Source organism: Gopherus flavomarginatus, chromosome 11, assembly GCF_025201925.1.
Source record: "Gopherus flavomarginatus isolate rGopFla2 chromosome 11, rGopFla2.mat.asm, whole genome shotgun sequence".
NCBI lineage: Eukaryota > Metazoa > Chordata > Testudines > Testudinidae > Gopherus > Gopherus flavomarginatus.
Window position 1 is genome coordinate 36,553,844 of NC_066627.1, and position 18,141 is coordinate 36,571,984.

The 18,141-nt window shown below is 42.7% G+C and overlaps 1 protein-coding gene across 1 annotated transcript in view; it reads right to left on the reverse strand.

Moving 5' to 3' along the window:
- Positions 1-589: 589 nt before the first annotated feature.
- PEDS1 (plasmanylethanolamine desaturase 1) overlaps positions 590-18,141 on the reverse strand; it is a 41,057-nt gene continuing 23,505 nt past the window's right edge. The window contains exons 3-6 of the mRNA XM_050918145.1: positions 5,132-5,223; positions 4,285-4,429; positions 3,257-3,469; positions 590-1,790 (exon numbers count right to left, since the gene is read on the reverse strand). Of these exons, the coding sequence (XP_050774102.1) occupies positions 1,669-1,790; positions 3,257-3,469; positions 4,285-4,429; positions 5,132-5,223 (572 nt within the window). The 3' untranslated portion in view covers positions 590-1,668. The remainder of the gene's footprint in view (positions 1,791-3,256; positions 3,470-4,284; positions 4,430-5,131; positions 5,224-18,141) is intronic.

Consider the following 18,141-nt stretch of genomic DNA (forward strand, 5'->3'; position numbering starts at 1 on the left):
TTCTGGGAGCTGCTTGAGGTAAGCACCTCCCGGAACCTGCACCCCTGACCTCCTCCCACGCCCCAACCCTCTGCCCCAGCCCTGATCCCCCTCCCACCCTCCAAACCCCTTGGTCCCAGCCTGGAACACCCTATTGCACCCCCAACCCCTCATCCCCAGCCCCACCCCAACCCCTCATCCCCAGCCCCACCCAAGAACCCACACCCCCTCCCACATCTCAACCCCCAATTACATGAGCATTCATGGTCCATCATACAATTTGCATAGCCAGATGTGGCCCTTAAGCCAAAAAGTTTGCCCACTCCTGCCCTACGCTGAGCTCGCTGTAGGATCTGTGTGTAAAGCTTTTCTGTAGGGTGATAGAAACTGGAATAGTCCTTTGTTATAATGTCAGATGCTTATATACTGAAAGAGTAAAATACACTGTTATAGTATAAGCAAAGGAAATGCAAGGTTTACACACACACACACCCCACCCTACCTGGGGGACTCATGCATTAATCCTGCGAATGCTAGATATTTCAGACTAAAGTGTTGAGGATGAAGTGTGATTTTATACCATCAAATAAATGAAGAACTGCAACAAGACTTAACAAACGTGATTAGTATTATCCAACTGCTGTTATAAATTATATACATTCAGAACATCATGTTAAAATATTATTCCACATTACACCAGAATAGATTAAGGCTTTATATTATTTACAGAAACCAACAAGCACCTTAAAAACACCAACCAGTAACATTTGTGCTAAAGATACAAATTTGATGTCTTTTGCTCTCAAAAGACAACAATTTGCAGATGTGCCCAATGCTACACATACTTTAAACATTGATTATTGGAACAGGAAACACATACTGGCAAGATCCCATCAGTGAGCACTCCGAATCAATTAATGCAAGCATGTGGGATACACATATACAATGTGCCCTCCAGATCCTCAGACATTTATTAATGTAAAGCTGAATGCTTATACAGAAATGGTTGGTTCAAATTCCTCAAAAATTTGAACAGATTTATTTTATTTTAAGAGAAACTGAAAACACGTAAGAATTCTTTGCCCATTGATAGAGTCAAGATTTCAAAGTCTGCTCCATACCACATTAACAAGACTTAATACAATAGCAAAGATGGAACTGACAGATTTATCAACCACTGAATGCACTGAAACGGTGACAATTTTACTGGCTTCGATTACTCTGACATGCTGTTTTCATGCGGCATATCTGGATAGGATTTCTTAAAATGCCGTGACAAGTTATCTTCACTATTCTCCATATTGGTCTTCGACAACAAGCTACTTTTAAAAGTTAAAGAATGTTGATACAACACATGTTTACTGTGCCACCAATGTATTAGAAGTGATGGTGCATCGTCTTCCTCTCTGGCTCACCAGATGGCTTTTATGAGACTCAGTGATGAAATATTTTCTAAGACATCAGCAGACATGGCTAAAGAAAGGTGCTCAATACAAATGGAAAAGTAACCATTCGCATTTCAAGTATCGTTTTAAGAAGAATGAGTTTTTAATTGCAGTCGATGTTAGCACTTTTTAGTTTGTGCTTTAGTCTGTTATTTCTTTGTAAGTCTTGCATTTGGCTGATGGCTTTTTTTTAAAAAAAAAGGTTGGCAACAAAGATAAGAACTGTAGAAGGCTGGTAAGAGTTTTATTTAACTTTCTGAGCCCACTTCATGTCATCTGCTCTAGGCTTTTGCCCAGTCACTCCTTGGATAATATTCTCCAAGCATCTCCAAAATCCAATCTTCTCTAATGGATAGTTCAGCCAACCTGAAAGACCAGAGGTGGGAAGGGGGGGGGGAATTAAGTATTGACATTAGCTTAAACCACAGCAGTAGAAACTCAAGTTTGCATTGCTTTTCTTCCCTCCTTAACAGTGTTATTCACTTTAGCTAGCAAACAAAAATGTGTTAGAGAAAAAGTTCAGTGGTAGTGCGCTATGGGCAAATAATGAAGAATGCTATGGGCAAATAATGAAGAATGGTCACTACTCAAAGTGAAAGGAGACTATTAGGGTAAAAGAAACAAACAAAAGTAATTTGTAAATACAGCACTTGAATTTAGATCTTTCTGTTTTAAAATTTCTAGCTAGTTATTTAGATTACAAATTGCCCTTCATTCAGACCAGTGAGTTTCACTTGTTCGGATGGTTTCCCTTTCTGGTTCCTGTGCACCAGCACACAGATGCAATGCCTCATTTGCAAGCAGTGCAAGAGAATATTCAAATCAAACAAGGTACACTGGTCACTGACATTTAGATAGATTTATTAACTCACCAGATTTTGTAAAATTTCAGACAAACCTAAACTTTGGGTCTACACTACTTATGTGAATTAGATCTACCAGCTATACAATATTTGAGAGAGGATCCTATTTAGAGTAGAGACTGTTTTCTGACAGATGACATGAACAAGTTATAAAGCTTTACATGGAGCACACAGTATTGCATGACTAATACAAATCTATAGATTTTTATTTATTTCATGGTCCATTTGTCAGAGCAGGAAATGGAGTCAAGTATCTACAATTTTATTTCCAGCTGTGCCTTCCCTCACTATGTGAGCAAGTTATTAGCACACTGGTTTAGCTTGCCCATCTGCAAAATGGACATAACCAGAATGACTTCAGTTGAGGTGAATATCATGATTTATAGATCCAAGGAGAATCAGAGGCCAAAAAAACCTTGATAAAGAAGTTACACATGTTCTGAAGGCCGTTGTAAGTAAGTATTTGGAAATCCTCTCATTATGGCCATGAATTTCAGAAGTCTAAGAACTTGTTTTGGAAACTAACATTCAAGGAGAGATGCCAATGTAGATTAAGAAAATGAAATAATTCCCTTTGTATGAGAACAGCAGCTTGCACAGAATTCACTGCACTGAATAAAGATGCACTAATTTGCATGCAAGATCGGACTGCTTGACCTTACTCAAGCCTCAGCATCACTGACCTGAAGTCAGCAATAGAAAGTTACTGATTTTCAGCCAATCACAAGCTTGATTTTTCTTTTTTTGGGATTGGGATTTTTCTTATTTATGTAACAATACCAAGTAAAGCGCCTCAACTGACTTACAGTAAAAGGACACATGTTGCATGCTACAACTTGCAGTATCTTCCACATTTTATAGATTGCATATATGATATTACTGTTTAGCAATCAGACTATATTCTTGCCAAATGTATGCTTTCTGGCTCAGTGAAAAAAGCTCAGTCCACGAACATGAGGTTTACTTTACCTGTGGTAATACAAAAATAAGTCTCATGGGGAGACACATGATGGATTCGATGGTGTTTCCGTGGCAGGATAACATGCCAGTCCTGCAGAAAGATGACCCAGCGAGGAAGACCAAAGTACGTATGAGACCATTTGTGAATCTGGTTTGTCAAGGTTATAAAGATAGCCAGGGCAAAGACATAACATTCCCAAGGACATGTCTGGTATAACGCTTCTGCAAAAGATAAAAAAAAAAAGCATTAAAAACTCAGACCTTTTCTTTCCTCTTTTATTGAAGAAAGAGATTCCTACCAGTTTCTAATAATGCCTGCCCCGTTTAGAAGTTGCCCCTCAATTCTGACACTATTCTAGCAGTTGCTGACACTTCAGATGTTAACAAGGCCCGTGACCAAATTGCTTCGGCAACAGACTGCGACAGCACAGCCGCTGAGTCATGAACTCCTCATCTCATATGAGATTCTGAAATGACATTCTGAAATGCCACAAAGTAATAGGGTTGCAAGACTAGTATGCACCACACCAAATTAGTCAAAATAAATTCAGTCTAATGGATAGTGGGAACCTGAGCTATGGATTTACTGGCTATTGTAATTAAATAGGAGAATGTAATGCTGCAACACTAGTCTTTACGTTTACTGAACTATTTCTGCAAAATAGCAAATTTCACTGGTTTTTAATCTTAAGCTTTCTTCCGTAATTGCCTGAGTTTAAAAGTCCTTTGTGAAAGAATGAGATGCTAGTTCTTCTGCAGAATTTATATTCTAAGGCTTCTTTACTGAACTCTTCAGTAGGACACTTTCCTGGAGATGGAAGATCCTTGGTACGGGAAAGGTTAATCGCCCATTATCAAAACAAACAGTGGAAATTTTTTCCCCCTCTCCTCCAAACATCTGCTTCCAACATAAATTAGACCCGCTGACATGGATTACAGATTCATTTTTTAATCCCTTCCCCACACAAGGACAAGCACTTATTCAATTTATCCAGTGATGAAGATTCTAAATACATATGTCACTGCTAATAGCTTACCTGGGGAAAGAGAAACAAACTTGTAGGCCATGTTTGCCAATGGCACTAGTGTCATCATGCAGTTATCTCCATTGGTCTCTATAAAATCATGTCTAGTAATTGCTGTGGGGTCAATGTGATGTTCTCTAAAAGGTCTGATGAAAGCCTGAAAGAACAAAGCCAAATGGCCATTACTTGTAAGAATGAATGGATCAGAAACAGAATGACAGCATCAAATCAAAGAGTGATAGAAGGGCTTCCATACTATCATGCATCTAGGAATTAAGGTTCAAGCTTTTAGAAATAATGTTTGAAATGATTTCCAAGTGTAAAGCATCAGATGGTTGAATTTTCATACAATGCTTATATTTCAGCCCAGTTTTTGCATTTTTAAGCAATGCATTAATGTTAACACATACGTAGCACTTTTCATCTCAAAGTGCTTTATAAAGGTGGATATGCATTATCACAATTTTGCAGATGGGAGAGAAGCACAGAAGTTAGGTGACTTGTTAAAGGTCACATAGCTAGGCAACAGCAGATCTGGGAACAGATATTTATTCTACTGTTACTTCTGCTTGTTAATACTCCCAGTCGGAACAGGGCATATTAAAAAGTCACCTCAAACCTCCTGGCTTTTATCAGTCTAGAAGAAGTTTAACACTGTATATCATAGCTCTACCGCCAATATACCAGCCCAATTAGCATGGGATAAAGAGAGGGTGAGGAGGCCAAGCAGGCCAAATCAGTAGGAGACACAAGACAAGACAGAAACAAGTTCCTACATAGTGCATAGCACATTTAAGATGGTGGCAGCTTCCCCCAAAGTGATTTTTATTTGAAATTTTAAAAATTAAAAGTCTCAAACCTTTCCAACTATGGGCAGCTCCACAGATCCCCAGGTGTCCGCTCCCCAGTGCGCTAATCCTGACAGAAAGTCAGCAGTAATAACTCCTGCAACTTTAAGAAAACAGAGTTAGGAATCCAGAAGTATTGTTTCAATGTCCACAATCTCTCCCCCTGCACCCAAGAAAAAAAAATGACTACTACTATTTTCTGGACAGATACATGCTCCTAAACACAAGAGCGATCTGGCCACTCTGAATGCACAAAAGTCAACTCTTCAGTGGAAGGTGGGTGATCATGACAGAGGCCATTAAAAGATTATGCCTTCTCTTAGCTAACAATAAGATCTTGGATCTGAACTACAATCCTATTGTTATCAAATAACTTTTATACCAGTAAATCTAGATTTGTCAGAAATTAATTTATACTGGATAGTGAATCAGTGAAACTAATTACTTCTAAAATAGATCGCTACTCTGAATAGGATCCTCTCTCAAATACCTAGATGTATAGCTGGTAGATCTAATTCATATATTTAACAGCCAACGTAAAGGGACAGTTTGGTTTTACCTAGTATGTACGTGGTTTAGACCACTCGTGTCCAGATCTGCACAGATATTCATAGCATTGGTGGGTAGTACTACTCACAATGTGGTGGTTATTCTTTTTGCACTCAGCAGAGACCTCCTACCAGCAGACGCCCCCACTACCACCACACACTCTGGGACCTCGCCAAAGCTTTCTAAGCATGAAACAGAGAACTCTCTCAGCTTACTACTAAATATCAGCTACAGATGCACACTTTAATACCTGGAAGGGGCTTCCCGACATGGTTCTTTACAGCAAGGCTATTTACAAAGTAAGGTTGAAAGCCTAGCAGGCAGCTAGGGGGTGGAGCTATCTACAATAATGCAATGAGGAGCAGAGTCCATATTGATGATTCCCTGCAGAAAGTGTTCTATGCTGAGGAGTTATTACAGTGGCATGGTAGATGTAGAAGAATGTGTCTAAATCTGTAGACAACCATGGACAGTTTGTAAAGAAGAATATATATATTTTTAAACTGCCAGCCAAGTGCACTACGTTTTAAATTTTAAATTTAAGCTGTGTTCTTCTGTTCCTGCAGATAAGTAGATTTATTTAAATTTTAGTTTTATACAAACTCTTCGCCAAAAGCACCTGTTCAAAAGCTCAGGGCAACTTTGGCACATTTAAAGAGAAATAAAAATTGATTGAAGCAACAGCACATCTTCCCGTCAGACATCTGATCAGTTGTGTGACCAATGCATCTTAAGATGACCCTATCATACTTCCTCACTACACTGAAATTCTACCATCAGCTGCCTCAGCTCTTCACCAGACAGGATTTACAGCATGCCCAGAATGTCAACCTATTGGAGAGAGATAATTAGCAGGAAAGTCCTTAGAGAGAAAGCTCTGCCAGCAGCCACTTTATAGGGGCAAGATGGGGAGAGGGGGCAGTCAAGCTCAAAGGCCTCCGCTGATCACAGCTGTGGCACCATGGCACAGAGAGACACAGTCTCTCAAGTAGGCAAGTCCGAAGGCATTTAAGCTCTTATAGGTCAAAACCCAACACCACCTTAATCACATGGCCAGCAATCGGTACTAAAAAAAATTAGTAATAGATTCTACAGATCCAACTTTGCCCTTATTGCTCTGAATGGAGTTTCAGAAGTGTCACCAAGGGCAGGATTTGGTTACAATTTTGTTGATACATAAGCAGGAATAGAATCCAACTCCCTCGTGGAGCTGTGTTTGCTCTGCAGGTATAATAGAATTACAGCCTCTGTGCATTTGAAGTCTTGTCTGCTGAATTCGGCCACGGAGAAGAACTCTACTGACTAAAAAGGTGCGTTAGTTTCTCAGTGTATAACTGCACTTAAACTGTCAAGAACAGCAGTATGCTCCTCCCCCACACCCACTACTTCTGCAGCTCTATTTAAAGCCATTCCGTAGACACTCACCTAAATTTCAACATCTGCGAAGTGTAATGTGCAAATAAAGTATACCTGGAAACTGATTAGGGGTTTTATCCTGGAGGGAGTCACATGGAAGCTATACACAACTCCTGCCAAGCTAAGCATCACACTGATCTTTCAATCCATTGTCAAAGGGCACCTTGGGATCAGAGAAGTAAATAAATGAGGGGTGTGTGTGTTTGTAACACATTTCAATAAAGGGATTGGCTAGCAACCAGTATAAAACCTAAATGAACCACACCATTCACATCTGACCCTTGGAATGCAATTCACAAGGCAGAAGCTCGTAGTCTAGCAATACGTGTACTAAAGGCAGGTGCATGCTTTATTTGAGGAGCTGGTTAACTGCTCATAGGAAGCCACATAATAGAACTAGCTGTATAGCCACGGTCAGAGTTTCTGGAAGTTTTTTTTAGTTCTCCATTTTTTACAGTCACATTAACATTTTAAAACTGGCTTGCTTACAAAAATCACAGATGTCAAACATATTCTGACTTTTTAACTCTAAAAACACCAGCTAGTTTTTAAAAACAAGGTAAGAACAGAGTTGCATTCTATTTTTGCTATATATAACTGGAGGATAATACCCAAACTGCCTCACTGATTCTTTCTGGTACCTTGGTCTGCCACTCCAAGAAAACGGGGCTCCTTGCTTTCTACTCAACAGGCAAGCATCTTCTCTTCCAGATGCCTTAGGGTATGTCTACACTGCAATTAGATACCCACGGCAGGCCCAAGTCAGCTGACTTGGGTTCATAGGCTCAGGCATGGTTAACTGTGGTAACGACATTCCGGCTTGGGCTGCAGCCTGAGCTCTGGGACCCTCCCAACTCGCAGGTCTTAGAGCCTGGGCTTCAGTCTGAGACCAGAAGTCTACACTGCAATCAAACAGTCCCACAGCCCAAGCCAGCTGGCATGTGCCAGTCACGGGTGTCTAGTTGCAGTGTAGACATACCTTTAGACCTCCCCTCCACCTCAGCTCCCCAGAGGAGATGGTGCTTTTGTCATGTGGGTCTGCTAGGGTTTAGGCAAAGACAAGCAGACCCATGTCACTACTTGTGACCCAAACCAGAAGTTAATGGTTATATCGTTAGCTTGCCTGGCTATGCTATCCTGGCATCTCATTGCTGCTCTAAAGAGAGCCTCAAACACCTCCTTCTAGGATGCACCATTTTAATAAATTACCTTTGCATTTTTATCTAGCAGTGAGACAGGCTGGGTTTCTCCTAGTCATGAGTAGATGTTGACATGCTTTTTACTTTGGGGTTATGGAGCCACACACCCTGTTGGAATCAGGATGCTTAGATCATCTGTCCTGGGACTGTTAGCAAGATTTTGTTTGACATTAGCAGGATTTCCAAAGTGCAGACACTTTATGAAACAAGGGAAGACTAGTCTTTCTTGTTAATACAATGAAGTACTGCAGGAATTCTCTTCGCCTGCGTGCAGTGCAGAGACAGTGCAGCTCACTTACTCCCCGCCTCACATAGTATATTCTGAAGGTCCCCCTCACCTCTTTGCCCTTCCCTTTGTCTTTGTTTAGCTAATCCCAGACACGTGTCTCTCTGCCCCCAACAACAATAATGGAACCAACAAGTTTTATTCTTTTTCTCTGTCCTTTGTCTTGCCTTGTCAATTTAGACTGTAAGCTCTTCAGAGAAGGAACTGTCCACTGCTGTTCTTGTATGGTGCCTGTCACAATGAAGCCTGGATTTGGTTAGTCCCTAGGTACTACCATAAAAAATATAAAACAAAAAAAAAATCCACAAACAAGCCATGATTAATGCATTTTTAGAACAAGACTGTCTTGTTCTAAGATAGATGGATATGCTAGACATACAGCTAGCCAGTGTGGGACAGCATTCAGTCTCTGGAATCACCCCACATCATGAATCTGAAAGAATGTGTGGCTTCTACTTAAAGGGGAAAAGGAATAGGTGGAGTTTATTTTAAAAACCTAGGCTACGGCTACACTAGAGAGCTTACAGCTGGCATCAATACAACTGCGGCACTATAAGCTCTCTGTGTAGCTGCTCTAAGCTGACAGGAGTGAGCTCTCTGGTTTGCTTAATTACTCCAGCCCGGCCATGAGTGGCGTAGCTATGTTGATGGGGAAAGCTCTCCCGCGACTTAGTGCTGTTCACACCAGCGCTTAAATCAGTATAAATTATGTTGCTCAAAGGGGTGGCTAATTCACATCCCTGAGTAACGTAACTTCGTCAACTTAATCTGTAGTTTACACATAGCCTCAAATACTACGAATACGGAGACTGTAGCAGCCGTGTACCCAATTCTCTCTCACCTGACTTCACACAAACTGAAGTATGATCTGTGAGGATCATGTGGCCTTGAAACTTTCAAGATAATTGAAAAAGGAAGAGAAGAAAAGCAGAAATAAGTCTCTGTGGAAGGGTCTGAGAGAATATTTTTTTACACAGCGTTTCAGGAGCAGTCACTATCAAACACCAAGATCAGGGGAAGAGTGAAGACTTTGGTAAGACATGTCTTATTCTAAGGCAGTTTGAAATCTCAGCAAGTGCTAGCAGCTTACTTTCTAGCAAACAGCATTGCTAGGTAGGTTTCACTTACAATCTAGCCAATGCGCAGGTGGGTAATTCTGGCAGAAAGGAGTATGGAAAAAGAGGATGTGGGATTATACCTGGCACTTGTGGTGGGGATAATACTTTGCACTTTACAACACTTGGATTCAAGGATCTCCAAGCATCTTACAAACATTAATGAAAGTAGCCTCGTTTTCCTCATGAGGCAGGCATTCTCCCATTTTAAATGAGGAAATGGAAGCATAGATGCTAAGTGACTTGTTTAAAGTCACACAGGAAGCCTATACCAACACATGGGATAGAACTAAGGTCTCTGGACTCCTATGTCTGTATGACTATCAAGAACTTCCTTCCTTTCTGAGTGAGATGTGGTGAGGTCCGGAGAGAAAAATATAGCCCAATTGTGAGTGATAACATTAGGGAGGGCCAGTCAAATATCCAGTAAAGATGAAAGCCCAAAGTTTGTAATTCAGGGATGCACGAGTTTCATGCTGATCAGAAGCAAGGCCACTGTAGAACAGCAGAGAAAGGGACTTTTGCTGAACTTGATCTTATTCAATCCAATCAACAGGAACTCTGAACGTTTATTTTATGATGGATTAGAAAGATCTCAGAAAATATCACAGCCAAGAACAATGGACATTGACTACCATCATTGAATGTAATTAGAAATATATAATTTTGTTCTTAATTTTTTTGATTTTTTTTAATCCCTTCTGAACTAGGTTTCTAATGAAAGCTTTCATTTGCTGTTATTTGATATATAGACCAATGTGGTGTTAAAACACTTCATTTCAACAAACAGAATCTGCTACTAGCCCAATAAAAATATTTGTCTAGTTTTGGGCTACTTTTTAAGCAATTTTAGACTATTAATGCAGAATGTCATTCTGCTGAAAAGAAGAAGTGGAAACAGAGACCTGGAACACACAGAAGGGCGTTTCTTTCAAAAGCAGCCTACTGATCATGAACTGAATAAAACTGACAGGCCTCAACAGGTGAAACCAGATTTCACAGGCAGAGAGTTTAATCAGGCATTTTAACTAGAGCAAAGAACAGCAACAGAGGTGGTTTCAATATCCAGAGGCATAACCCTCACATCATTGGCATGCAAGGGAGGAAGTTTTATTAAAGTAAGAGGCTAGGCCCTGGTTTTTGCCAGAAAGGCTGTGGCTGGTTTTGCCCTCAGATACAAACAGGGTCTTGAAGTACAGAAACAAGAGGCTGCAAGGGACCTTGGCAGAGGCAAAGGCATGATGGCTAGTGGAGCAAGATCTTGAGCTGGCGGTTATTGTCACAAAATGAGCATCATTGTGGAGAACTCAGTAAAGAGTTTCTAGGTATACTGGTGAGATACAGCCAGTGAATGTGACTGACTCTTTAAAGAACTGAGATGTGCTAAGAAGCTTGGAACTTTTATACCATGCATCAAGACAAGCAGAAGCCTAGGAAACAGCAGCTTCTGATGATTTTGGGCTGTTTAGCAACAGATGGCAGGCAGGAGAGGACAGGGAAAACCAAAAACTGCAACAGCCAGAGAACAGAATGTAACCAAGGACGTGGTATTAGAGCAAGTTACACAACACTGACAATTCTCTGGTGACCTGAGCTCCCAAACTCTATAGCGGGGTTAGCAACCTTTCAGCAGTGCTGTGCCGAGCCTTTATTTATTCACTCTAATTTAAGGTTTCGTATGCCAGTAATACATTTTAACGTTTTTAGAAGGTCTCTTTCTATAAGTCTATAATATAGAACTAAACTATTGTTGTATGTAAAGTAAATAAGGTTTTTAAAATGTTTAAGAAGCTTCCTTTAAAAAATTAAATTAAAATGGAGAGCCCTCCAGACTGGTGGCCAGGACTTGGGCAGTGTAAGTGCCGCTGAAAAATCTGCTTGCGTGCCACCTTCAGCATGCATGCCATAGGTTGCCTACCCTATAGAGCGGGGAAGGAGCTAGAGAGCAGTACACCACATATGCCTGGGAGTTCCACAGATAAAGTTCTTTTTGGATTTGTGACCAATCAGATACATTAATGGGGATAACGCCAATGTCATGCTAAATATAACTGTACCTTCCCTTGGTTGTGATTTGCAAGTGAATTCCACCAACAGAGCAGTCTTATACTGGACTGAGTGAAGTTTCACTCTTAGGGTACATCTACACTACCCGCCAGATTGGTGGGTACCAAATCGATCTATCAGGGATCGATTTATCACGTGTAGTATGGACATGATAAAAATCGATCCCCAATCACTCTCCTGTCGACTGCTGAACTCCAGCAGTGCGAGAGGCAGAAGCAAAGTCGATGGGGGAGCCGCTGCCATCAATCCAGCGCCGCAAGGACGTGAAGTAATTTTAATTCGATCTAAGATATCTCGACTTCAGCTATGCTATTCTCATAGCTGAAGTTGCATACCTTAGATAGATTTCCCCACCCCCCGTGAAGACTAGGGCCTACTCACAGAGTTCCTACTCAGGAGATTTTTGGGAATAGGTGTGTTGGACTGAGGAGAGTCACATGTATTGAAGTGTTTTATTTTTCCCTAGGTTGTGTACTTAACCACAACTGCTGTTTAAAGTGAATGAACGAACATTTGCAAGTGGAGGGGGTTAGGAGGCAAAAGTTGGAAGGGAAAACACTCAAGACAAATTCCCCAAACAGATAGAAATATACATATGTTTACTGGTAACACATCTTTACTCCTAGAAGCACTTGTTTTAGGTATTCCCATAACAGTAGCACCCATCTACATTCCATACAAATTTGTCGCCTCCTCACTTTTGTCAAAAATTATTTACATGACACATAAGGACTAATGACACTGATGTTTTAGAAAAAACAATTAACCATAAAAGGAAGGAATCCTGCAATATTAAGTTTCCTGCAATTAAAAAAAAATATTAAGAGCCACTCATTTTAGCTCTGCCACATATGAGCCCTGGCAGGCCATTACAGATAAATACCAAGTAAAGCAATCAAGATTGGAGCTGGATGCATAGCCTACACAAGCAGCTAACTGTATCAACAGGACAGCAGAGTCCCAATGGCTGGTAGGAAGGTGATCCCTAAAGGATTTAGCTAGAAGCTGAAGGTTTTTTCCTTTTGCCACTGCATGTGTCCCACAGGTTGGCAACACATGATCTAATCTGCAGGGAACATTAAAAAACAAACAAACAAACAAAGGTCAAGCAAGCACAAGACAATGAAACTTTGTAGCTACTGGTCACACGCCCAACAGGGTAGTTGGGGCAGCACAGAGGGTGTGGTGACAAGACAATTTGTGACTGTCTCAAGTAGCAACAGCCTGCTGAACACGTTAACCTGGGCTGCATTGCCCCCAAAACGAACAGTGCACAAAGTTTACTCAAAAGTGAATATAGTTTAATAATAAAATCTACTTATATATAGTATTGTCTGAAAATTTAAACAGAAATCCTGAAACAAACATTGGTCAATGCATTTGAATATTAGGGCACTGAATGACTATTCTGCCAAGTGTAATTATTACTAATATTTTGCCATTCCACAGCACCTTTCAGCCAAAGATCTCAAAGCACTTTATAAAATTAAGCCACAAGTATTCCTGAGAGGCAAGAGGAGGAGAGTGAGGAACAGCTGTTAATCACCTCACCCAAGGTCACACGGTGAGTCAATGGAAAGGCTGGATGGAACACAGGTCTCCTAACCACATGCCATCTAGTCACTATTACAATTCTTTCAGAAACGTTTTATTAGAATACAGCAGTATCTCTTGCCTGACCTCCCACTATTGTAGTTCACATCTGAACACAATGTAAGAGTCCACCAAAAAGACAGAAATAGTATGTGATCGAGAGGAGAAAGTGCAGGAGTCTCAGCCTTCTACTTTACATCTGAAGGTTAGATGCTTACTGGAGAAACACTAATAGGTTCTTTTGGTTAAACTACCAAAGTGTGAGGGGAAGAGAGTTAGATGCAAAACAGCAGCAGCAATTCAAAGTGAACATGATAGGCTGTCTGAGAAGAGCCTGACACATTCTCTGTTAAACTAAAGAAACAAATGACTCATCTGGCCTCTTGCAGTTCTGGGACACCTGTGCTGCGTAGCCTTACATATTGGGAGTCTCATTAAGTTCAGTCCAAAAGATTCAAAAAGCAAGTACTGGAAGGATGGAAACATCTCCTGAGATGCTCTCTATTCCCTTAGAGAGGAACTGACAGAAGTTGGCTGCATTAAAGTTTTGTCTCTTAAGGGGTTTCTAAATTCCCCAGTACATAAGAGAGTTACATCTAAGAAGGTACCAAAGGTAAGAAGTGCCCAGAAAGATGGAAAAAAGCCTGTCAGACACTGTAGCTTCAGTTACAGTCAGAAGCTGCCAGCAAAATCAGCCGGGGAGCCAGACACTAAACACAAGGATAGGCCACAGGAATTGGCTTTTAAGCAAACATCTATCAGATAGAAGACTTGAGCAAAACAACCCATCCCCCAATTCAGCAAACTAAGGAACCAAGGGGGGGGGGGGGATGGGAGGACAACAAAACAACCAACAACAAAACTAGCTTGCTTTGGATGCACACAGCTAGCTGGCGAGCCAGACGTTCTTCTATCACACTTACACATGCACTAGTGCAGAATTCTGTTTAGAACTGAAAACTGATGGTTATACAGAGGATACTGACATAGGAACTCTTCTGCTCTACTGTCTCTTCAGAAAAATGATGGCAGCATACAGACCCCAGAGCAGGCTGGTATAGTAGAGGATGCAGCAGAAGAACCAAAAGGGAGGCTTCCTCGTTTGCTAAAAAACCCCCTTCCCCCAGCAGTTCACCTCCTGAGGTGACTTAGGGCTTGTCTACATCAGAAAGTTGCAGCGCTGGTGAGGGAGTTACAGCGCTGCAACTTAGGAGGTGTACACATCTGCAGGGCACCACCAGCGCTGCAACTCCCTGTTTGCAGCGCTGGCCGTACTCCCGTTTTGTCTAGGGTGTAGAGGATCCAGCGCTGGTGATCCAGCGCTGGTAATCAAGTATAGTCACTTACCAGCGCTTTTCTTGACCTCCGTGGAATAAGCAGGTATCCCAGCATACCTGAGGAAGCTCGGTAATCAAGCTGGTCTCCTTCCCCGGCTTGCTCTCGCGTTCCCCGAACCCCGAGCAAGCAGGTCTCCTTCCCTGCGGTTTGCAGGGTGGTTCGCGGAACGCGAGAGCAAACCGGGGAAGGAGACCATCTTCGCCGCGGTTTGCTCTCGCGTTCCGCGAACCACCCTGCAAACCGCAGGGAAGGAGACCTGCTTGCTCGGCGGTTCGGGGAACGCGAGAGCAAACCGCGGCGAAGCTCGTCTCCTTCCCCGGTTTGCTCTCGCGTTCGCCGAACCCCCGAGCAAGCAGGTCTCCTTCCCTGCGGTTTGCAGGGTGGTTCGCGGAACGCGAGAGCAAACCGGGGAAGGAGACCATCTTCGCCGCGGTTTGCTCTCGCGTTCCGCGAACCACCCTGCAAACCGCAGGGAAGGAGACCTGCTTGCTCGGCGGTTCGGGGAACGCGAGAGCAAACCGCGGCGAAGCTCGTCTCCTTCCCCGGTTTGCTCTCGCGTTCGCCGAACCCCCGAGCAAGCAGGTCTCCTTCCCTGCGGTTTGCAGGGTGGTTCGCGGAACGCGAGAGCAAACCGGGGAAGGAGACCATCTTCGCCGCGGTTTGCTCTCGCGTTCCGCGAACCACCCTGCAAACCGCAGGGAAGGAGACCTGCTTGCTCGGCGGTTCGGGGAACGCGAGAGCAAACCGCGGCGAAGCTGGTCTCCTTTCCCGGTTTGCTCTCGCGTTCCCGGAACCACCCAGCAAACCGCAGGGAAGGAGACCTGCTTGCTCGGGGTTCGGGGAACGCGAGAGCAAACCGGGGAAGGAGACCAGCTTCGCCGCGGTTTGCTCTCGCGTTCCCCGAACAAGCAGGTCTCCTTCCCTGCGGTTTGCACGGTGGTTCGCGGAACGCGAGAGCAAACCGCGGCGAAGCTGGTCTCCTTTCCCGGTTTGCTCTCGCGTTCCCCGAAACCCCTTGAAGCCGCCCAACAGCGCTGCAGTGTGGCCACATCTAACACCACTTGCAGCGCTGGTTGCTGTAAGTGTGGCCACTCTGCAGCGCTGGCCCTATACAGCTGTACTAATACAGCTGTAACAACCAGCGCTGCAAAATTTTAGATGTAGACATGGCCTAAGTAAGCAAATCGTCTTGCCACACACTGACACTCTCTGAAGTCTCTGGTTCCAGTCAAGCAGGATCAATGCAGCCCTTTGCAGTACCACACAGTTTACTCTGGAGGTCCCTTTTGGAGGATAACGTAATACTCAAATATACCTCAAGGATCCTATGATGCACTTCGTACAAGGCCTGTGTCTGCCCCTAGTGTGGCTGTTGAACAGTTCCTCCGGCAGCACTAGCTAGCACCTCCACCCCAAAGGTGGCAGCATTTCAATAGTGCAGTATGTGTAGGGCTCAAGGTAAAGAGCCCAGTTTTATAAAATAACGTACATTTCACTTTGAGGGATCCCAAAGCATTCAGCTACATACTTGTAAGAATCATTGCACCCTTCTGCAATGCAGCTGCAGTAGTACTGCATGTGGGATTTTCTAACCAAGACATCTATTCTTTCAGAACAGGCTATGTACATATGTTTACACTGGTGCGATTCCCAGCTTGGGTTAGACACACTTGTGCTAGCTCTAACTGAGTTAGTGGGCTCCTCACATGGATATGTACTCAAGGCAGCGTGGAATTCAATGCATCTACCTCAAAAAGACAAAGGGATAAATTTCCTATCTACCAAGATTTATACTACGCTTGTCACTTGGCTATCCAATACACATCAAAGATAACACCAAATACCACAAGTCAGCCCTAAAGGTACAAAAGACTTTAAGTTTCATCTGCATTTGTTGTTTTTTGTGAGTTTTTTTGGCTGCTTTATGACATTTACTGAAGGCCTGAAAAACAAGGGAGAAAACCCATTTAAAATGTCAAGACCGGCAAGTCTCATCTTGTCTAGTTTTGCAGTAGGGGTTCTACATGGAGAATGGGTGGGGCGAGCAGGGGGTAGAGAGGGGAAGTACTGTCTCACAACGTAGCCCAAGGTCTCACTTTAACTGAGGGCTGGTCTACACTACACAGTTAGGTAGACCTAATGCATCTTACATCGACCTAATAATGTCAGTTTCTACGATCTTCCTCCTGCAGATGTAATTGCCCTGCTACACCAACATAATAACTCCACCTCCATGAGAGGCATAAGGCTTACAAGGACGTAGTTAAGGCAGGTCCCTTTCATTGGCAGTTGGCTGTCTTGTCAATTCCACTGTAGGCCCCGCAACTAGAACTCAGCCCTCTCCTCTCCCTGGTTGACTTACTTTTCTAGTGTAGACATACTTAATACTCTTCCTGCCTGCAGGTATATGGGATCTTGGGGAGCAATTACCACACAGGTGGGGTGCCAATTAATTTCTTTATTAAAGGAAAAAGGAAGTGGTGGGAACAATGAAATACGATGGGATGGGTTGTATAGGGTGTTTACAATAGACCATGATGGAGGGGTTCTTATTGAACAGTGTAGGGAGTTCTAACAGTGGGGTACAGTAAGTGGGGTTCAGCACAATGGGATACAGTACAGTCAATAAGCGTATCAAAAAGAAATGCAAACTAAAATGGTAGCTTCTATATAAAATGGTCAACAATCTTAGATAGAATGTATTAAGTGGTTAGTGGCCTTATACACAATGTAACACAATGGTATCAATGCAAATACAAAGTATATCAGAAAAGTGGAAGCAACCAATGGGGTGTTACAATTACAAGTAAAATGTGAATATCAGTGCAATAATACAATATGGGTGATAAGTGAAATTATGCAATGTAACGGTATAAAAGAAAATTAATGACTTAATTTGTGAGGCTAGAATAGCAGATAATCTGCAAGAGTGTACCTAAAGGCTGGGTCAAGGAACAGGAGGTGGGAGGGAAGTGAATGATTAGTGGCAACTGATGAGAAGAGAGTGCGGCTGGAAGCAGCGAGAGACTCTGAAGCCCTGCAAGGTAAGGACAATGGAGCAGTGTGATGGTGATCTTCGGTAGGGGAGGGGCAGCGGAGAAGTGTAAAGAAGGGCTAGAGAGAGGTTTAAGCAACAAGCGGACACCAAAAACAAAGGAAAAAAAGCGGCAAAGAGTTTGGGAAGTTCAGAGAGAGTGCAGATGCGGGGGAAAAAGCAGCAAAGGGTTATAACGGAGACACAGAAGTACACAGAGGGGGAGACTGGAGCAGGGGAAAAACAGACACGGGAAAGTTCAGGGAGAGATCGGGACAGCGGGAAGACGAATTTAAGCAGCAAAAATCTTATCTATCTTAACCAACGATTAGGCAAAACAACAAATATCACAATTTTAAGCAAAACTATAACAAGCAACTATACGGAGCAACACAACAGTAAACTATAACAAGGCAGGTGAACC